General features: G+C 38.3%; 1 protein-coding gene across 1 annotated transcript in view; it reads left to right on the top strand.

Moving 5' to 3' along the window:
* The window catches only part of TTC39B (tetratricopeptide repeat domain 39B), a 146,459-nt gene that overhangs the window by 116,091 nt on the left and 11,481 nt on the right, over positions 1–18,887 (top strand). Inside the window, 9 exon segments of the mRNA XM_017973671.4 lie at positions 1,668–1,733; positions 3,867–3,975; positions 4,723–4,790; positions 4,882–4,941; positions 6,686–6,847; positions 7,768–7,859; positions 9,371–9,497; positions 12,010–12,118; positions 16,515–16,632. Of these exon segments, the coding sequence (XP_017829160.2) occupies positions 1,668–1,733; positions 3,867–3,975; positions 4,723–4,790; positions 4,882–4,941; positions 6,686–6,847; positions 7,768–7,859; positions 9,371–9,497; positions 12,010–12,118; positions 16,515–16,632 (911 nt within the window).

Genomic DNA, 18,887 nt, shown 5'->3' with positions numbered 1-18,887 from the left:
AATGGCAATGATGGCTCTGGAATTGAAAATGTGTGAGGGACCTGTATAACTTAAGGAATGATTTTTTATGATTCCTAAGGAGACGAAGTCTGAGTAGTAATCTGTCAAATTCCAATATGTTATTTAGGATTTTAAAATTTTATTAATGGTATAGTGGAATTAGTGAGAAAATAAAGTGGTCAAGAGAATCATTCATATGAGTGTATGTGCCACTGTGGCCACTTTACTCATGAGCCTATTGGGGGATGACTGGGAAAGAGGTTGATTGGTACCCACAGAATGGACCATCCTATCCAATTGGTTGTTAAAATCCTCTTCTGCTCAGGTCATCTTTTGGTGTGTGTTCACATGGGACACAAATATCTTTACATTTTCTGCCCATTCAAAAAGATCTATCCACATACTTCTTCCCCAGATCTCCTTGTCACCAAATTTCCAATCATGTTCCTTTCAAGCCCCTGTCCATCCAACCAAACCATTGTCTACAGCCCCTGAATCAGCATATAATTGCATATCTGGCCATTTCTCCTTCCAAGCAAAATACATAACTAGGTGCACTGCTCAAGGTTCTGCCCATGGAAGAATATTCCCTCCCCACTGTCCTTCGGGAACATCCCAGAGAAAAGTGGTAGTGCTGCAGCTGTCCAGTTCTGGGTGGTGTCTGCACATTGCACAGAATATGACTGATTTTTGCTTCTGGGAAAGGAAACTAAGAAACCTTGCCTAGACATGGGCTCTGAGAGGTTGTCTTCTTGTCACTGCCTCACACTACATCAAAGGTCCCAGTATTCTTTAGAGAATCTTAGAAAGACCAGGCTTTAAAAAAAACCCTTTTATTATGCCTGTAATCCTAGCATTTTGGGAGGCTGAGGTGGGTGGATCACGAGGTCAAGAGATAGAGACCATTCTGGTCAACATGGTGAAACCCCCGTCTCTACTAAAAATACAAAAATTAGCTGGAGGTGGTGGTGCTTGCCTGTAGTATCAGCTACTTGGGAGGCTAAGGCAGGAGAATCACTTGAACCCAAGAGGTGGAGGTTGCAGTGAGCCAAGATTGTGCCACTGCACTCCAGCCTGGCAGCAGAGTAAGACTCCGTCTCAAAAAAAAAAAAAAAAAAATCCCAAAAACGACAACAACAAAAACTTTTTAAAGGTTCATTGTCTTAACTAAATGAAATTAATTCATAAATGATTATTATAGTATGTGGTCACAGAAATATCTGGTGGTTAAAACTTGTTTCTAGCTGGGTGCGATGACTCACACCTGTAATACCAGCACTTTGGGAGGCCAAGGCAGGTGAATCACCCAAGGTCAAGAGTTCGAGACCAGCCTACCCAACATAGAGAAACCCCATTTCTACTAAAAATAGAAAATTAGCTGGGCCTGGTGGTGCATGCCTGTAATCCCAGCTACTTGGGAGGCTGAGGCAGGAGAATTGCTTGAACCTGGAAGGCAGAGGTCGTGGTGAGCTGAGATTGTGCCATTGTACTCCTGCCTGGGCAAAAATAGTGAAATTCCATCTCAAAAAAACAAAAAACAAACAAACAAAAAAAAGTTGTATCTAATTTCTCATGTTACTGAAGCATTAAAACTGTAAGTTGTTTGGAGTTTAAATTTGTTTGCAGTTAGAAACACATGTAAGAACACTGTATATTTCTTCTTACAGATGCTGTCCCTTTTACCAGCAAGGATTATCAGACTCCTGGAATTTATTGGATTTTCTGGAAACAGGGTACACATTTAATATTATCTTAATTTTGACAGGGAAGATAAAACATTTGTTATTGAATATGAGGGCAGTGCAGCATGTCCTCATAACTAGCTTAATAATTATTGGCAACTTGTTTGCAGGACAGAAAATAAGCCTTTGATTCTTGATCATATTTTTCGAGAGTTAGACAGTTTTTCTGTTGAAAGTTAAAAATGTTCACCCTTGTTACCCAAATTCTGGGATAAAAAATTACGTGTTGCTGATATTGTTGCTTGCCAGATCTTATTACTCTCACGTGGCTTCCTATGCCTTCTTAATAGTTGAGCAGCCCCAGAGTTGTCCTCCTTAAGATGAAGAAATTAGGCTGGATTTCCCTAATATTTTATGATGTTCATGGATCAAACACCATGGACCCAACATAATTGCACTATTTTGGATTTCCGTGTATTTCTACAAGTTTCCTTATAAAACCAAGTGTGGACATTTGTTTTCCATGAGTTTTATTTATTAAATTTCTGTGTGTTTGTGGTTTTGTAGTGAGTATATCACATTTATTAACCATAACATTCAATATGGTATTAGAAGAGTTGCCTCACTGCAAAAAGTGTTGATTAAAAAAGCAGGTTTTGAGAAATGTATGAGAGCAAGTATAAACAGCTCTCACTGTTTTCCTGTTTATTGTACGGTCCGTGTTCTGTGTGAGTCATTGTGTACTTACCTGCTTCCTTTATGACGTAGTCTATTCTGACGCTGTGTTTCATGGTCACCCTTCTCCTTAAGCATTCACCTTCTCCCAATTCCTTCAGAGGCTTTAAATTGTTTCTCGAATAAGGTTCAAACTTGTATGGCTTCAAGGACCCCATGGTCTGATTCTAGCCAGCGTTTCCAGCCGTACACACATTCCCAGTACTATTCCACACATTCCCAGTACTCTTGTTAAACTGGGCAATTGGTTGTTCCCCAGCAAGGCCTATGCTTTTGTTTCCATGCTTTTGCTTTTCTCTGCTTTGGATATCTTCCCCAACTGACTTCCTCCCTAATAATTGTCTCTCAAGAGCCCCTCAATCCACTAGGGTTGAGATAAATGCCATCTATCTCGCAAAGCTGTCTTCATACCCCTTCAGTGAGGCCAAAGCATTCCTGACTTTCAGAATTAGCTATTTATCCTTCTTACGTCTCTCACCATATTCTAATAAGGTCATGTATTCACATACTCTATTCTCTATTTGATGGAAAGATCTTTGAATACATAGCCCATGTTTGTTCACACCCACCATGATGCCTTACACTTAGATCCTCATATGTTTTAATGAGTATTTCTACAGAGTATCTCCATGAAATGAACACTGCCCTTTTCTCTCTTTAGAATCACATGACATAAAAGGATTTATGAGAGTGTCTTATGCCAGTTTAATATGTAAGGTTCATTTCTAGTTAGGCATTACTGCCATTCTAATTTCTTGAAGAAATTCTGCCTTCATGGAGGATAAGGATATATGAACTAGCATTTTAAAGTTTCTGACTAGGCCAGGCATGGTAGCCCACGTCTGTAATCCCAGAACTTTGGGAAGCTGAGGTGGATGGATTCCTTGAGCCCAGGAGTTTGAGAGCAGCCTGGGTAACATGTTAGAATCCTGTCTCTACAAAAAATATAAAAATTAGCTGGGCATGGTGGTACACACCTGTAGTCACAGGTACTCGGGGGGCTGAGGTGGGAGGATCACCTGAGTCTGGAGAGGTAGGGGATGCAGTGAACCATGATTCTCCCACTATACTCCAGCCTGGACAACAAGCGAGACTCTGTCTCAAAAAAAAGTTAAAGAGTTTTTAAATAGAAAGTCAAATACCATGTTTTCACTTATAAATGGGAGCTAAACAATGATACACATGGACATAAAGAGTGGAATAATAGACATTGGAGGTGACCAAAGGTGGGAGGGGTGGGGGAAGAGAGGGTTGAAAAATTACCTTTTGGGAATAATGTTCACCCTTGGGGTGAGGGGTACACTAAAAGCCCAGACTTCACCACCGTGTAGTATATGCTGGTAAGAAATCTGCACTTGTAACCCTTGAAATATATAAAAATGTTTAAAAAGTTTCTGAATATGATTTTCTAGTCATATTCTCTTTCTAAAATGTACTTGATTCCCATAGGAGCTGGGCCTCCTGCACTTAAGGGAAGGTGCTTCAGGAAGAAGCATGAGGTCTGTACTGTGCTGCTTAACCATCCTCGCTTTTCATACTTACATCTCCCTAATACTCGGTAAGATCTGGATGAGATTGTTTCATTGAACGTTGATTATCTTGGCCAGGCATGGAGGGTTACACCTGTAATCCCAGCTACTTGGGAGGCTGAGGTGGAAGGATCACTTGAACCCAGGAGTTTGAGGCTGCAGTGAGCTATGGTCACATCACTGCACTCCAGCCTGGGCGACAGAGCGATCTCCTATCTCCAGCTTTAAAAACGAAACAAAACAAAAAGTTGATTAATCTGAGTATGTAAAAATTTAGAAAGATCAGCAAGAGCTAGTAGTTTATATCTGTTTACTTTTTTTTTTTAATAAAGGCAGAAAATAGTGTCCTTTGTCTTTGTGACATTTAGCAGAGGGAGTAGGTAGTTTCTTTCATTAAATAATTTTCATCTGTTCTCAGCTAAAATTTCTGTGTTAAGGTGATCTATTTTGTCATATATTAGATTTATTTTCTTTGCAAAAAATGAAATTTTTGCTAAATAAGTTATTATTGCTATTAGAACCAGAAATTCCAGTTAGGAATCTGAGACAGCCACCTGCATTCTTAAGAATTAGTGTGTCCTAGAGCTTTCTGAAACTAAAGTTATAGGTAAGACTGGTCTTTATTTTATTCCCTAGACGTAAACATGATGAAATAATAGTTTTCATCTTTTCCATGAGTAGGTCTTTATTTACTATATGGTAATGAAACTTGGAGAGTTGCTTATAAATATCCCCATGTCTTATGAAGACTGAGGCTTTTCCTGTTAAATTTCTAGGTACAGGAGAAGTGAATATTGCCGAAGCAGAGCGTCTCCTGGCACCCTTCCTCCAGGAGTTTCCAAATGTATGCTTAGTATTTCAAAGTGTATGTTTCATCCATAATTAAGCAGCCAGTGTTGACTGTTGAACGGTGTGTTTTCTTCTTTGCTCTGCAGGGCTCACTCATGTTGTTTTATCATGCTCGAATAGAGTTGCTGAAAGGGAATCTTGAAGAGGTAATTTATTAGGTGGGGGTTGTGTAGGGGAGTTGTCTGTATGGTGGAATTGCATCCTACTCATTCAACAAAAGTAAATTTAGCTGTATGGATTAGACAAAAATAAAGAAAAAAATATATAAGTAAAAAGCCAAAACTTTAAAGTGTATATACATTCTGTTATATAAAATCTGTGCAGTGGATTACTGAATATAGCCTACATTTATACACAGAGTATATTAAGTACTTTAGGGTAGTATATACCAAATAAATAAGCTCAGAGATTTTCAAGAAACTGTGACTGTTATCCATTTCTGTATTATACACTGACTTTGGAATCTAGCCCCTGCATGAGATGCAAGTCTGCTTACTACATATGGGCTCCTTATCAAAGGAAATATTTTCCAATTCTCTCAAAAAAAGAAAGCATCAGAGTCAGAAGTAGAACAGTAAGGAGACATTTATATATATACCTTCACAAACAATTTTTTCCACATAAATGGGATCAAACATGTATTTTTCTGTGATTTGTGTTTTTCTATTTGCAATACATCTTGGATCTCTTTCCAGGTCAGTATACCTAAATGTCTCCCATTCTTTTTGGTGGCTGGGTTTCATTTCATGGGATGGATACACTATACCTATTGAAGTGGTCTGTTGTTCATAGACATTTGGCCACTACAAACTGTTGTAAACATCGTTGTATGTATATTTCTGTGCATAGGTCTGTTTATAGATGACAGATTATGATTCGTAGAATTCCTGGACCAAAAGGTGCTTGTATTTTTATAAATCCAGCCAAATTGCCCTCCTCACTTAAGATCGTTCCAATGTAAACTCCAGTGAAGGTATAAAAATATTTGTTTCCAGGGCTCTTTGCCAGCTCGGGACATTATGTGATGACTTAAAAATGAGAATCAAATTTTTAAGTTTATATTGCCTAGTTTACAAATTTCTCCACATGTATATCTGTCATTTGTGTATATATTTTTTCTGATTTGCCTATTTACATCTTTGCCAATTTTCTTCTGCATTTTCTTTTTCTTACAGAATTTTATTAAGTTGTTGAATGATAAAAGGGTTAATCTTTTTTTTTTTTTTTTGAGACAGAGTTTCGCTCGATACCCAGGCTGGAGTGCAATGGCGCGATCCTCCACTGCAACCTCCACCTCCTGGGTTCAGGCAATTCCCCTGCCTCAGCCTCCTGTATAGCTGGGACTACAGGCACGCGCCACCATGCCCAGCTAATTTTTTGTATATTTAGTAGAGACGTGGGTTTCACCATGTTGACCAGGATGGTCTCGATCTCTTGACCTCGTGATCCACCCGCCTTGGCCTCCCAAAGTGCTGGGATTACAGGCGTGAGCCACCGTGCCCCGCCCCAAGGGTTAATCTTTTCCACTTATGTAGATAGTGACATCTTCTTCCTGTCTGTTGCCTGTAACTTTGCTCACGATGTTTTGTTGTGTGGAAGTTGTAACTTTATTGTCAGTCTTTTCTTTAATGACATTTACATTTGATATCTTCCTTGGAATGGAACTTCCCCACTCCTACATTATAAAGTGTCAAGCCCTCCTCATAAAATTAAAGAAAGAGGCAGAACTTAACTGAACCATTGCCTGTAAGGAAAAAACATATCGTTATTGAGAGGTTTAATGAGTGATAATTTTGTCCTTTTTGTACTGAGAGTTTTATGCATTTTTCATTAGGCTATTATCTCCTTGTCTAACATCTGGATGATCAACTTTATGCAATTGATTTACAGGCACAAGAAGTATTTAAAAAATGTGTTTCAGTTCAAGAAGAATGGAAACAGTTTCACCATCTCTGCTACTGGGAGCTAATGTGGATTAATGTTTTCCAACAAGACTGGATGCAGGCATATTACTATTCAGATCTGCTTTGCAAAGAGAGTAAATGGTCCAAGGTAAAGGGCAGTACTTTGATTAATGTCTTCGTTTGCTAATATGTGGCCAGGATGATTTTCTTTTAGGACTATTTGTTCAATAGTATGATACCACAGTGGTTTCTCAATTTAGAGATACATGAAAGGAGGAAATTTGCCTTAAGTACCTACTGTTTATAGGTACTGTCCTCAGCATTACATGCTTTAAAAGCCATCCACAGTTCTTTTTAGGGCCAAACACAATGGCTCACACCTGTAATCCCAGCCCTTTGGGAGGCTAAGGCAGGAAGATTGTTTTCTACTAGCCAGGGCAACACAGGGTGATTTTATCTCTACAAAAAGTAAAAACATTAGCTAGGCATGGTGGTGTGTGTCTATAGTCCCATCTATGTGGGAAGCTGTGGCAGGAGGATAGCTGGAGTCTAAGCATTTGAGGCTGCAGTGAGCTATGATCACACCACTGCACTGCAGCCTGGTGACAGAGGGAGACCTTGTCTCAAACAAAAGCAAAAAGTTATTTTAAATTTGAGGTTTTATCTTTAAAAATTAATCGTACTTATAAAGTTATGAAATCTTAATCATCTTGATAATTTTGTTTGGGCTTCCCAGTGCCCTGATGCCCAGGCTTTTCATGATAATGAAAATTATTTCTGATCCACTTATGAGAAGTTGGGGACAGTGAGATAATTTTTTCTTGTCCATTTTGCCCACTTTCTCACCTATGAATGCCGTAGTTATATAATAGGGAAATGGTCTAAATTACTGATAATCAAAAAGAGTTGTTCTCATTTTGAACAGGAAATATAAGATTTCATTTCCTCTGATTTCTTTAATGCCTCTTAATACTGTATCTGGAAGAGTTGTAGGTTATTCCTGATTTGAGAGGTAGAAATGTCATGTACCTAGGGATGTTTTGTAATAAGCTCCTTCTTTTTCCCAAGGCAACTTATGTGTTCTTGAAAGCTGCAATTTTGAGCATGCTTCCAGAGGAGGATGTGGCAGCAACGAATGAGAACGTGGTAACTTTATTCAGGTATGTGAGACACTATTTCTATAATAAAGGCCCTGAGGGTATAAAGGAGTGAAACTTCATCTTTACAAAAAATACAAAAAAATTAGCTGGGCGCCTGGTGGCATGTGCTTGTAGTCCCAGCTACTTGGGAGGCTTAGGTGGGAGGATTGGTTGAGCCTGAAAGATGAAGGTTGCATTGAGCTCAAATAACACCACTGCACTGCAGCCTGGGCGACAGACAGAGTGAGACCTTATCTCCAAAAAAAAGACCATGTATACTAACTGTAGCATCAGCATCAACATTAGTAGAAGCCATGGTATGATAAATGTCACCTTTTATTGTAAAGTTCATTTTCTCATTTCACAGAAATAATTAATGGGAGTATTAAGATACACTAAAATCTTTTCAATCTCCTTCTCTTTCTTCCACTGCAGATTAAGTTTTCTCCATATCAAAACAGTTTTTGTGAAAGATGTAATCATTTTATTTTCAGGAGAAAGCTTTGAGGTGCTCTTTCACAGCTTCTAGGTTGTTGGGATAATGAGAGTTCTAAAATGAATGGTCTCTTCATAAAGATGCTGTTACCTTTAAACTACAAGGGTTCCTGTCTGAGACATGAACCCTTTCTCCTGACCCCCACCTCACATTTCCACCACCTTTTCCACTGATGGTAGTGAACATAAATGATTGATGGGACACTCTAGGTTAAAACCCATAACTCTATATTATGCCCAGAAGTAACCTAACAGAAGCTTGCCTCATATTGGAGGTATATTATTTCATGTTACTTTTTCTTTCAGTCATGTAATTGACTATTTCCTTGAATTCTTTCTCAACAACTTGTTTGATGCATTCATAAAATTTTGTATAAGAAGGTATTCCCAGGAACATGTAGTCTCCCCATCCTACTCTCATTTTTACCTGCTTGTGAATTTCATAATTGGAATTCTTTAGAATTTTGAAAAGAAATTTGTAAACATGGTACATGTTCTAAGCTGATTATTTCCCAAACCACCTGTGTTTAGGAAACATTTTCTTAAATTATACATTAATTAATGGCTATCTTTTGAGCCATATTATTGTTGTAATACTTGCAAATAGGAATAGGAGATATACCAGTGTACCCTTTTCGCTCTCCCTGAGCATCCACAACATAAGTAAATATTTTGGACTCTTTCCTGCTTACTTGTAGAAATCGCCAATTTCATACCTAGATTTCCTGGAGTGTGTTTGATTTAAGCCATTAGCTAAGTTGACTGGAAAGAAATATGTGTCAATCAGTGGTTCCCAATCTTGAGTGTGCCTCAGAATCACCTGGAGGGCTTATCAAAATCCAGATTTCTTGGCCCCAGCCCTGGAGTTGCTGATTCAGTGGGTCTAGAGTAGAGCCTGAAAAATGGCATTTCAAATAGCTTCCCAAGTGCTGCTGCTGGTGGTGGTGGTCTGTGATGTTCATTGTGAAAATCACAGGTGTAAATAATGTATGTGTTGCCATGATCTTTCTCTGGGGCTGGGCTGGGGCTCTTCACAGACAGGTGGAGAGCTTGAAGCAGAGAATTGCCGGAAAATCTCTCCCTACTGAGAAGTTTGCTGTGAGGAAGGCTCGCCGTTACTCTGCCTCCTTGCCTGCACCTGTGAAGCTCGTCTTACCTGCCCTGGTATCTGCTTTTATTTTATTTACTTTTTCATGTACTAGAAATAAATTATCTATTCACAGCAGCAGGGAGCATAGGAGCGTGTCTAAATTTGGTTATGAAGTTTAGCTCAATTAAAAACCATTGTAAGGCTGGGTGCGGTGGATCACAAGGTCAAGAGTTCAAGACCAGCCTGACCAACATGGTGAAATCCCGTCTCTACAAAAAATAAAAAAAATTAGCTGTGTGTGGTGGCGGGTGCCAGTAATCCCTACTCGGGAGGCTGAGGTAGGAGAATAGCTTGAATCCAGGAGGTGGAGGTTACAGTGAGCCAAGATCACACCACTGCACTCTAGCCTGGGCGACAAGAGCAAAACTCCATCTCAAAAAAGAGAAATACTGAATATATCAAGTTACTATGACTCTTCTGGTACGTTAGTTTTTGTATAGATAGCACAGGAAAGCTGTTCGTTGTAAGCTGATGCTGCAGTCCTCCCCTCTGGTGTTTCCTGAGGGTTTTTTGTTTTTATTTTTAAAAATTCAGAGTTTATTTCATTATTCCTCTTTGACAGTTATTTAGGTTTTTCTGGTTTTTAAAATTGAAAACTAAAATGATTATCCTCTTTTTGTACATGTGCATATAATTCTCTGGGAAGGATTTTTTTTAATGGAATTCCTAGTTGAAGGGAATATATACATTTACTATTTTGGTAGATATTGTCAAATTTCCCTCCAAAAAAGCTCTGCCACTTTAAATAAGTACTGACAGTGTTTTACCATTTTAATTTGCATTTCCCTGTTGATGTGGTGGAGCATCTCTTTATGTGTTTCTTCATTTTTATTTATTCTTGTGTGAATTGTTGTTTATATTCTTCCTTAATTTTTCATTGGATTGTTTATTGTTTTCTTAATGACTTGTGAGAGCCCTTTATATATAGAAATAAAGAACAATGCAGCCCCTCCCTTTCAGGGGTCAGACAGGAGTTAGCCTGAGCCTAGCACCTAGGTCCATGTGTTTCCCACCTACTATAACCTCAGAGAACTTCAGCATCAGACAGCGTCCTTTTGTGACTGTGATGGAGCAAGATAAAAATATGACCGCTCTGTAATCGTGTCTGAGCACAAATAAAAATTACACAAGATTTGTGTAAATCACACAAATAACCAAACATCCCCCTCTCCCAGCTCACATGAAAGCCTGCTGCTGCTTTACCAATGATCGATGTAGCTCCATGCCTGATTCATTTTTATTAAGTGGTTTGTACTGGGAAGGTTTTCTGTCTCACAGAAGTCTACTGAAAATTTTCTAGACTATCATTGTCTTTCTTTGCCTAGTACTTAGATACCAGTATGTACATAACTGTGTCCTGCTTTGACTATTAAGAATTTTAGGGAAGGTTAATTCACTGCACTTCTTTCTCCATGTCTATGGATGTAGAATATATAGGAAATTGGCTTGAAATGTTGGTACTGGGATTTTTTTTTTGTACCTAGGAATTTTGCCAAAAGCCTTTTTTTTCATAAAGTCTCAGATATGGACTTGCCTCCTTCTGATAAAAAGATTCTATCAATAAAAATAATTTTTAAAAGGTCATCATTATCATTTAAAAAATATTCTGTTATTGAATTGAACTCTTATTCTTTTAGCAAGAAGAAATTGTTACATGTAAAATTGAAGGTAGAGTGTCCTGATCTTAGTTGTCAGTGTAAGGTAAAGATACCTTTGTTTCCATTCTCCCTGAGTGTTTCATCCTCATTTCCACTACTTCCTGGTAATAGGCTTTTCAAGTGATATTTTATCATCTTAAAATTTATCTCCATGAAGATACTAATTACTCTACTTATTTTATACCCTTCAAAATATGAACTATGCTATCAGGAACATTAGAAAAATATTTTCAAGTGAAAGCACACTTGCTTTTGATCCAAAAAAAAAAAAATTCTCATCTGGTAGCCCATTAAATATAATCTGCAATGAGAAATCATTAGTTTACATTTTAGGAGCTGTCATTCAGCCATATGGCTTTTAAATGAATACGTTTTCTGCATATTGGATTGCATTACTGGACCGTCACATGTTTCTAATGGTATAAAAGATCCTAAGCCCAGTAAAATATTCCAGTGTTTATATCCAGTAATATTCTTGGAAACATTTTATGTAAACAACTGGCAGACATTTAAAAATATTTTTCTTTACTTAAAAGTAACAAAAGTTTACATTAAACAGAATTATTCGTAGTATCGGTTTAATATATTTATTTCTGTATCTGTATCCTGTTACCTTCCAAAAGAATTCAATGCTTGTAGATATTTAATAAATATTTGTTATATGTATGAATAAATTAAAATTTCAGTGAAAACATTATATACTGAATTACTTCACAGTATAAAAGGCAAAAGCAAAGGAAAATAGTCTGTAAATATTGTCTTGAGATTCCTAGAAACCAAGACAAAACGCGTGAACATCGTTTGGGGATCATAAAGGACATTGAATAACCTCATATAACTGCAAATCGTTTCCATTTTTTCTCATTAGGAAATGATGTATGTCTGGAATGGTTTTTCAATAGTGAACAAAAGGAAAGACCTTTCTGAAAATCTGTTGGTAACTGTTGAAAAAGCTGAGGCAGCTTTACAAAATCAAAGTAAGTATGCAAAGTAAGGACCAAGGAGTCTTTGTCTCTGCTCCATGACCACTCTCCTGTCTTTTCCCTGTGCTCATCTGCCTGTGTTAATTTGTGTACATCATAAGGACAAAGAACTTGAGCTGCAGGGGTCTGGGTGATTGCAGTCCAGATGCAGGGAGGAATCATACACGCTGCAACTACATGAGCCTTGGAAACATCTTGCTAAGGGAGAAAAGCCAGCCTTAAAAGAGCATACATTGTATGATTCCATTGATGTGATACTCAGAATAGGTAAATCTATAAAGACAGACAGTAGATGAGTGGTTGCCTAGGGATGGAGGTTGAAAGTTAGGGGTTATGATAGGGAGGGAGGTGATGAAAATGTTCCACAGTTGACTGTGGTGATGGCTGTACAACTCTGTAAACTTGCTACAAACCATTGAATGGTACATTCCCAATGGGTGGATTGTATGCTATGTGAACTATATCTTAAAACTGTGACAAAAAGATGAAGGGAGGAAGCCCAGCATTGGAGTTTTGGAGCAGCACAAGGAAATGTCCACTTCCCTCTGGGTTAAGTTGACTTTTTTTTTTTCTTCCTCTTTTCTGTTTTTTCTTTTTTTTTTTAGATAGAGTCTTACTCTTTCACCCAGGCTGGAGTACAGTGGCATGATCTCAGCTCATCGTTACCTCCGCCTCCTGGGTTCAAGCAATTCTCTTGCCTTAGCCTCCTGAGTAGCTGGGATTACAGGCACACACCACCATGCCTGGCTAATTTTTGTATTTTCAGTAGTGGCAGGGTTTCACCATGTTGGTCAGGCTGGTCTCGCACTCCTGACCTCAAATAATCCACCTGCCTCAGCCTCCCAAAGTGCTAGGATTATAGGCATGAGCCACCACACGCCTGGCCTACTGTGACGCTGTGCCTCCTTATTGCTCTCTAACAGTTAGTGTGTTTCTGCAGACCCAGGGAACAGTTTTTAAGGTAAAATGTTATCACAGTTTATTCTACCCATTATGTTTGGCTGTGCTAGAGGCCACTCTTCAGTTGACTGGGAGCAGCTGATGTGGTAAGAGGAGAATCATGCGGTCTGGGCTTATAGTCCCAGCTCTGCAGCCATCAGACTTCTGTTTTCTTGTGAAGTGGGAGGAATGTTGGACCAGATGCTATCCAACGTTGTTACCTTGCCCTGACATTTTTCAATTCTGTATTTTTAATGGGGGTAGACAATGACATAAGTGATAACCTTTGTTGTATTTATTTTCAGTGCCAAGTCACTTAGGTATTATCCCAAGATAAATGGTCTTATTTTTTGTAATATTCTAACCACAGAAATAAAATGAAAACTTCTGTGATGATAAACATGGTAAAGGGCATAGAAATTCAGGAATGGTGGGGGGAAATTATAACAGTTAACTAATTTTTCTTAACTGGGAAAAGACAGGCACTCCAGGAGCCCAGCCACTGTCTATTTGAGCAAGCTCTTCACTACCCCCAACCCCCTGTTTATTCCCTCCACTGGTTGAGGGCAAAATTAGAGGGGAAGTATATTTTATCAGATTATGCAAGTAAAATACAGTGGAAATTTAGAAAACCAAGTTGCTCTCCTCCACCCATTCCTTTTTCTCTTTATGACATGCTGAGATGAAAGGCTTTCGAGATATTTAAGCAGGCAGTGGGGAGCTGACACAGAGAGACAGTCATGTCATACTCATAGTTTTGGCTTTGTGTGTCTTCTCTCTGGATGAAAGAATTAGTTTATTTTCTGAAGATCACCTTTGCCAGATATTGCATGTGACACTTATGATGACCTCTTCTAGGACTCATTTTCTGCAAGAAGATTGTCTCCTGCTCTCCTCCCCACCTCGAACTGTTAGGACAGTTTAGTAATTAAGCGCATATCCTTCAGAGCAGGGAAGAAAAATCCATAATTGGAAAATGGAGAGAAGTTGTAAACCTGAGGTTACATCATCTTCTACCCCATCCCTGCCCCATTATTGGAAACTGGATGTGCATTTGCCTCTCCAGATTTGCAGGTGTGTCTGAAGTAAAAGATGGTAGAGGGTACTACTGATCTGCTACTCTGCAGTGCTCTGGCCACAGTTATTAAATGCTGGTCACTGATACAAAAGATAGAACTTTGAAGACAGCACAGAAGTTGGTGACATCCCTGGAGTCAGCATTTGGTATTAATTCCAATAGTGTTTCATTTGAAATCTAACTAAATTCAACATGTAGCCAGAAGTTCCACTTTGACTAATTCGTTTAATAAAATTATATAGCAAACATTATGAGAATTATGTAAAAGGGAAAGTGATGCTGACTTTATGACTTTTTACTTTCTATATGTATTTTCCGATTTTTCTCTTGGGGGCGTTTTAGCTAGCTTCTAAAAATTTCAACATAGATACTTTTTGTAGTTTGGGCTTCAGACTTCCCTGTTTCTCAGCCTATCCACCATAAAAGTTCAGCAGATCTTTTGTTATGAAATTGTACTCTGGCAGCTTTATCATGTAATTTTCTTTGAATGTAAAATGGAAACATGTTACATGTGTGTTGTGTGTTATGTTCATTTATGAACACGTTCATGAGGTTGAAAATCATGACAAAGCATTTATACTTTAAGGGAAAACAATCATCTGATAGATAATGGTCTGAAATTTGAGGAAATAATGATTTTGCTATCTGAGGTTTTTGGAGAAATATAGCATTTTTGAACCCACTTGCCATATGCCTAAGTCAAGTTTGACATAGAAGTTACATGTGGCTTTACTGGTATTTTAACTTCCCATGATGTTGTCTGTTCAACAAAATCATCATTCATTGAGCACCAGAATGTTGTGATAACACAAACTGTCGATACAATGCTACGGGAAACTCAGTACAATGTACAAAAGTGATACTAAAAGGTAGCATCCGATATGGACCCTTGGTTTTGGTTCTAGGTCCTAAAAGATATTACTTCTTTAGTGTCTATTTTAACATCCATGATTAAAAGCAATGGATAGAATTTTATTTTGGTAGAAAGATGATTCTAAATAAATTATAGAAAAGGTAATGGGTTATTGATACCTGTGATTTTTCTCAGTGAGTGACCTATCAGAGCTTGAAAGTTAGAGGTGAATATTCAGTTTTTAACACCTAGAAGTAAAGTGAGTTAATCCCCATAGACAAGTGGTTTACCATCTCAGCTGCCAGCACGTGTTAATGATGATTTTTGAGGTCTGTGCTGAAAGCAGGAGGATTTCAATAGGAGGGACTCCCAGGGCCTCGTGTGTTCCCTTTACTGCCATCTTCTCTACTGTCACAGCCTGAAATGTGAAATTACCAGTCTGTCTTGGAATGACTTTGTACTTGCCTATAACTTGCAAAAAAAATTTCAGAAGTGTAAATGCGGAATGGCTACCTTTGTCAGATAGATGTCACACATAATATGGTTCCTTCTGTTTAACACACATTTGCCTTGGGCTGTAGAAAGCAGAGAGCATTTTCAACAGTGAAAAAGTGAAAGAAAATCCTTGACATTTTCCTCAAGCAGTTAGAAGTTTGTGGAGATTTGAGATGCCTTTCATGCACTTCAGAACCGTTTTGTTTAATCTTATGGCATAATTTCCCCCAAAAAGAACACAACCTGGGAGAATTGATAAGTTGTAAACATAATGATCTGGAGAGGGTATTCTACTTCCTGAATTTTTAATGGGGATAAGACCATCTGCTTCTCCATATGGAAGCGTTATCCTCTCCTGTAGTGAAGCCAACACCGAAGCCAGACAACAGGAGGAAGCAGCCTTCTTGTTCACCATGGCTTTACCTTTTATAGAATTATTAAAGTTCTTACTTTATTTAGAGTTCAGATTTCGGGTTGTTGTATCTAAGGTCACAAAGCTCAGAGTGTGGCCACCTGAAGAATATTTTAAGGTGGATAGAGTGAACTCCTTAATCAAATTATGTTCTTATATAGTAAATTCAGCATGTAGGAATGTATGTATGTATCTTTCGCCCAGGCTGCAGTGCAGTGGTGCCATCATATAGCTCACTGCAGCCTCAAACTGATGGGTTCAAGTGATCTTCCTGCCTCAATCTCTGAGCAGCTGGGACTACAGGCATGTGCCATCATGCCCAGTAATTAAAAAAAATTTTTTGTGTAGAGACAGGGTTTCACTGTATTGTCCAGGCTGGTCCTGAACTCCTGGGCTCAAGTGATCCTCCCACCTTGACCTCCCAAAGCACTGGGATTATAGGTGTGAGCCACTGTGCTCAGCTCTGTTCATTTAAAATAATTTCATTGTATTTTATTTAGTAAGGCATAACATGCTAAAAACATTTTCCTTATTTTTAAATGATCCTCTGAAACTTTGTTCTTTCTCTTAAGATCTTAAACAGTATTTTTCTTTGTATGTTTTTTGTTTTAAGATTTTAACAGCTTCTCTGTGGATGATGAGTGCTTAGTGAAGTTACTGAAAGGATGTTGTCTCAAGAACTTACAGCGGCCCTTACAAGCTGAACTATGTTACAATCACGTTTTGGAAAGGTAAGACCAAACGATAAAACCAACCTGAGAGCAAATTGTGGTTTCTGGGGGATTGCTGTGAGAAAGTGATGCAAAATGCTTTTATCTCTTACTGCTGAACTCTTACAAGAAAGAGAATCCAGTAGTGTTTTTTGTTGTTGTTCCTCATGAACAAAATTATAGTCTAGGTGTAACATGGCTTTATGCATTTCCAGTTGGTATTTAAAGATGACTCACAAAACTCTATTTGTAGCTGAGCTAACAGATGTCTGGCCAAACTCCGGCAGCAGCATAGTGAACCTCGGCTACTCATTAATTTTTAAAAATGTTTTAATATATTTCTTTAGTTTTTGTTTTCTTTCTTTTTTTTTTTTTTTAAAGAGATGGGGGACTTTTCTTGTTGCCCAAACTGGAATGCAGTAGTACAGTCATGGCTCACTGCAGCCTGGAACTCCTGGGCTCAAGAGATACTCACACCTCAGCCTCTTGAGTCGCTGGGACTACAGGTGTGTGCTACTATGCCTGGCTTCTGATACTAATTTAATTCATGCATTTGTTTGTTCATTCATTTATTCCATGGATCTTTGACTACCCACTGTATGCCAGAGACTGTACTGGATTCTAGGGATTCAGAGCTGAGTAAACAGACTTGCCATCACCGTGATAGTAATTTGACAGGAAAGAGAGGCATGTAACTATCTCTCTTTTGGCAAAGGCAGTTCTTTTGTATATAATTGAGTTTTGTTTTGGTTTTATTTTCCCCCAGTGGCATTGATGATGATGTCCTGCTCTATTACTAACCACAGAGTTGAATCAAGGTTCTGATGCCTGGCCCTTTTCTCTGTATCACAAATGCAGTATCTACAGGGGCCAGACAAGTAACCTTACTTGTTCAGGCTGGCTGAGTGGTGGCAGGAATAGGATTGGAAGGCTCTGTAGGTTAGGGTGTTTTCTCTGAAGCGTACAGCCACTCCTCAGCTCTATTTGATTATTGCTCTACACGGTGTGGCCCCAATAGCAATAATTCCTACCATTTTTCATGAAAAGCCTAGAATATGGATTTTATATAAAACCTGATTTTAAAATATTGGCTCAAATTTTTTGAAAATATTGTGCAAGCCAAAATGATCACAGCTGTAGACTGCTGGTGGACATCCTGTGCTATGTATCATGTGCCCTTCCATCCATGGCCACCTGATCCCTGTCTTCCTGACAGTACTGATGGGAATGTAGGAGGAGTGGTGCCCCTATAAGAATAAAGAGAAAATATCTATTTCCTAAATGTCCTGTCTTTAGTAATACTCTGTAATTAGTTAATGAACTATCCATGGAGTTCTATTTTATTAGTGTTTCTATAAGGATTAAAAGGATGATCAAAAGGATGACCCATTGTGCTGTTTTTTGTGTGTGAATCTCATAGTGAATTGTTTGCTCATGGGCTTTATAATTTTGGATTGTGAACTCACCGTCAGTGGAATTTTATCTTGAGATTTCCTATGAGGCTGTGTTGAAGAAGAGTTGCTCTACAGTGATTTTGCATTTTATTTCTGCCATGGGCTACTTTCATGTTAATTTCATTGCTTACTTCTTGGATCATTTAGACAATGTAAATTTGAATTGCACATTCAATGTTGGCAGGCCTATTGGTTATTAATTTCCTAAGGAATTCTTTTTTCTTCTCATCGAAAATGCTGGCTAAGGAGACAACTGTCTTTGTCTTCCTCCTTTGCCTGTGAGTGGGTTTGTTCTAATCTGCCTTTCTCTTAAAGAATAGTCCTGTAAGGATCCCAGCTTTAAATAGAGGTCTTACTTTCAACTCCATGCTTTCTGTGTACCCAAGACCCCCTCTCCTGAATGGACATTAGGATACAAAGCCCTTACTCAGATGGAGGCAGACCACAGGGCTCATTCAGCATCATCCCACATATGTAGAGTTTTGCTTTTTCAATTCTAGCTGTTTTTGGCACTTGAGGGTTTTTTCTTACATTCTGGTGAGCCAAGCTATGCATTTGGAATGGTGTTAGTTTTATATATATATATATATATTATATATATATATATATATATATTTTTTTTTTTTTTTTTTTTTTGGTGCTTCTAGATGTTTTGTAACCAGACAGTTCTCATAATGGTGCTGAAAACAGAGGTGTTGACCATTTCTTTATTGGCCTTTTAAATATTACAAGACTTCAAAATACAAAGGGAGTTGAACCTTAGTTTAAAAATAATGCAACTCTGTTATTTCTAAATGGAGTCATTTTCTGAACATATCCATG

The sequence above is a fragment of the Callithrix jacchus genome, chromosome 1 (genome assembly GCF_049354715.1).
Source record: "Callithrix jacchus isolate 240 chromosome 1, calJac240_pri, whole genome shotgun sequence".
NCBI lineage: Eukaryota > Metazoa > Chordata > Mammalia > Primates > Cebidae > Callithrix > Callithrix jacchus.
Note: the sequence above shows the minus strand (reverse complement) of the source record. Positions and strands in the feature narration are given on the sequence as shown.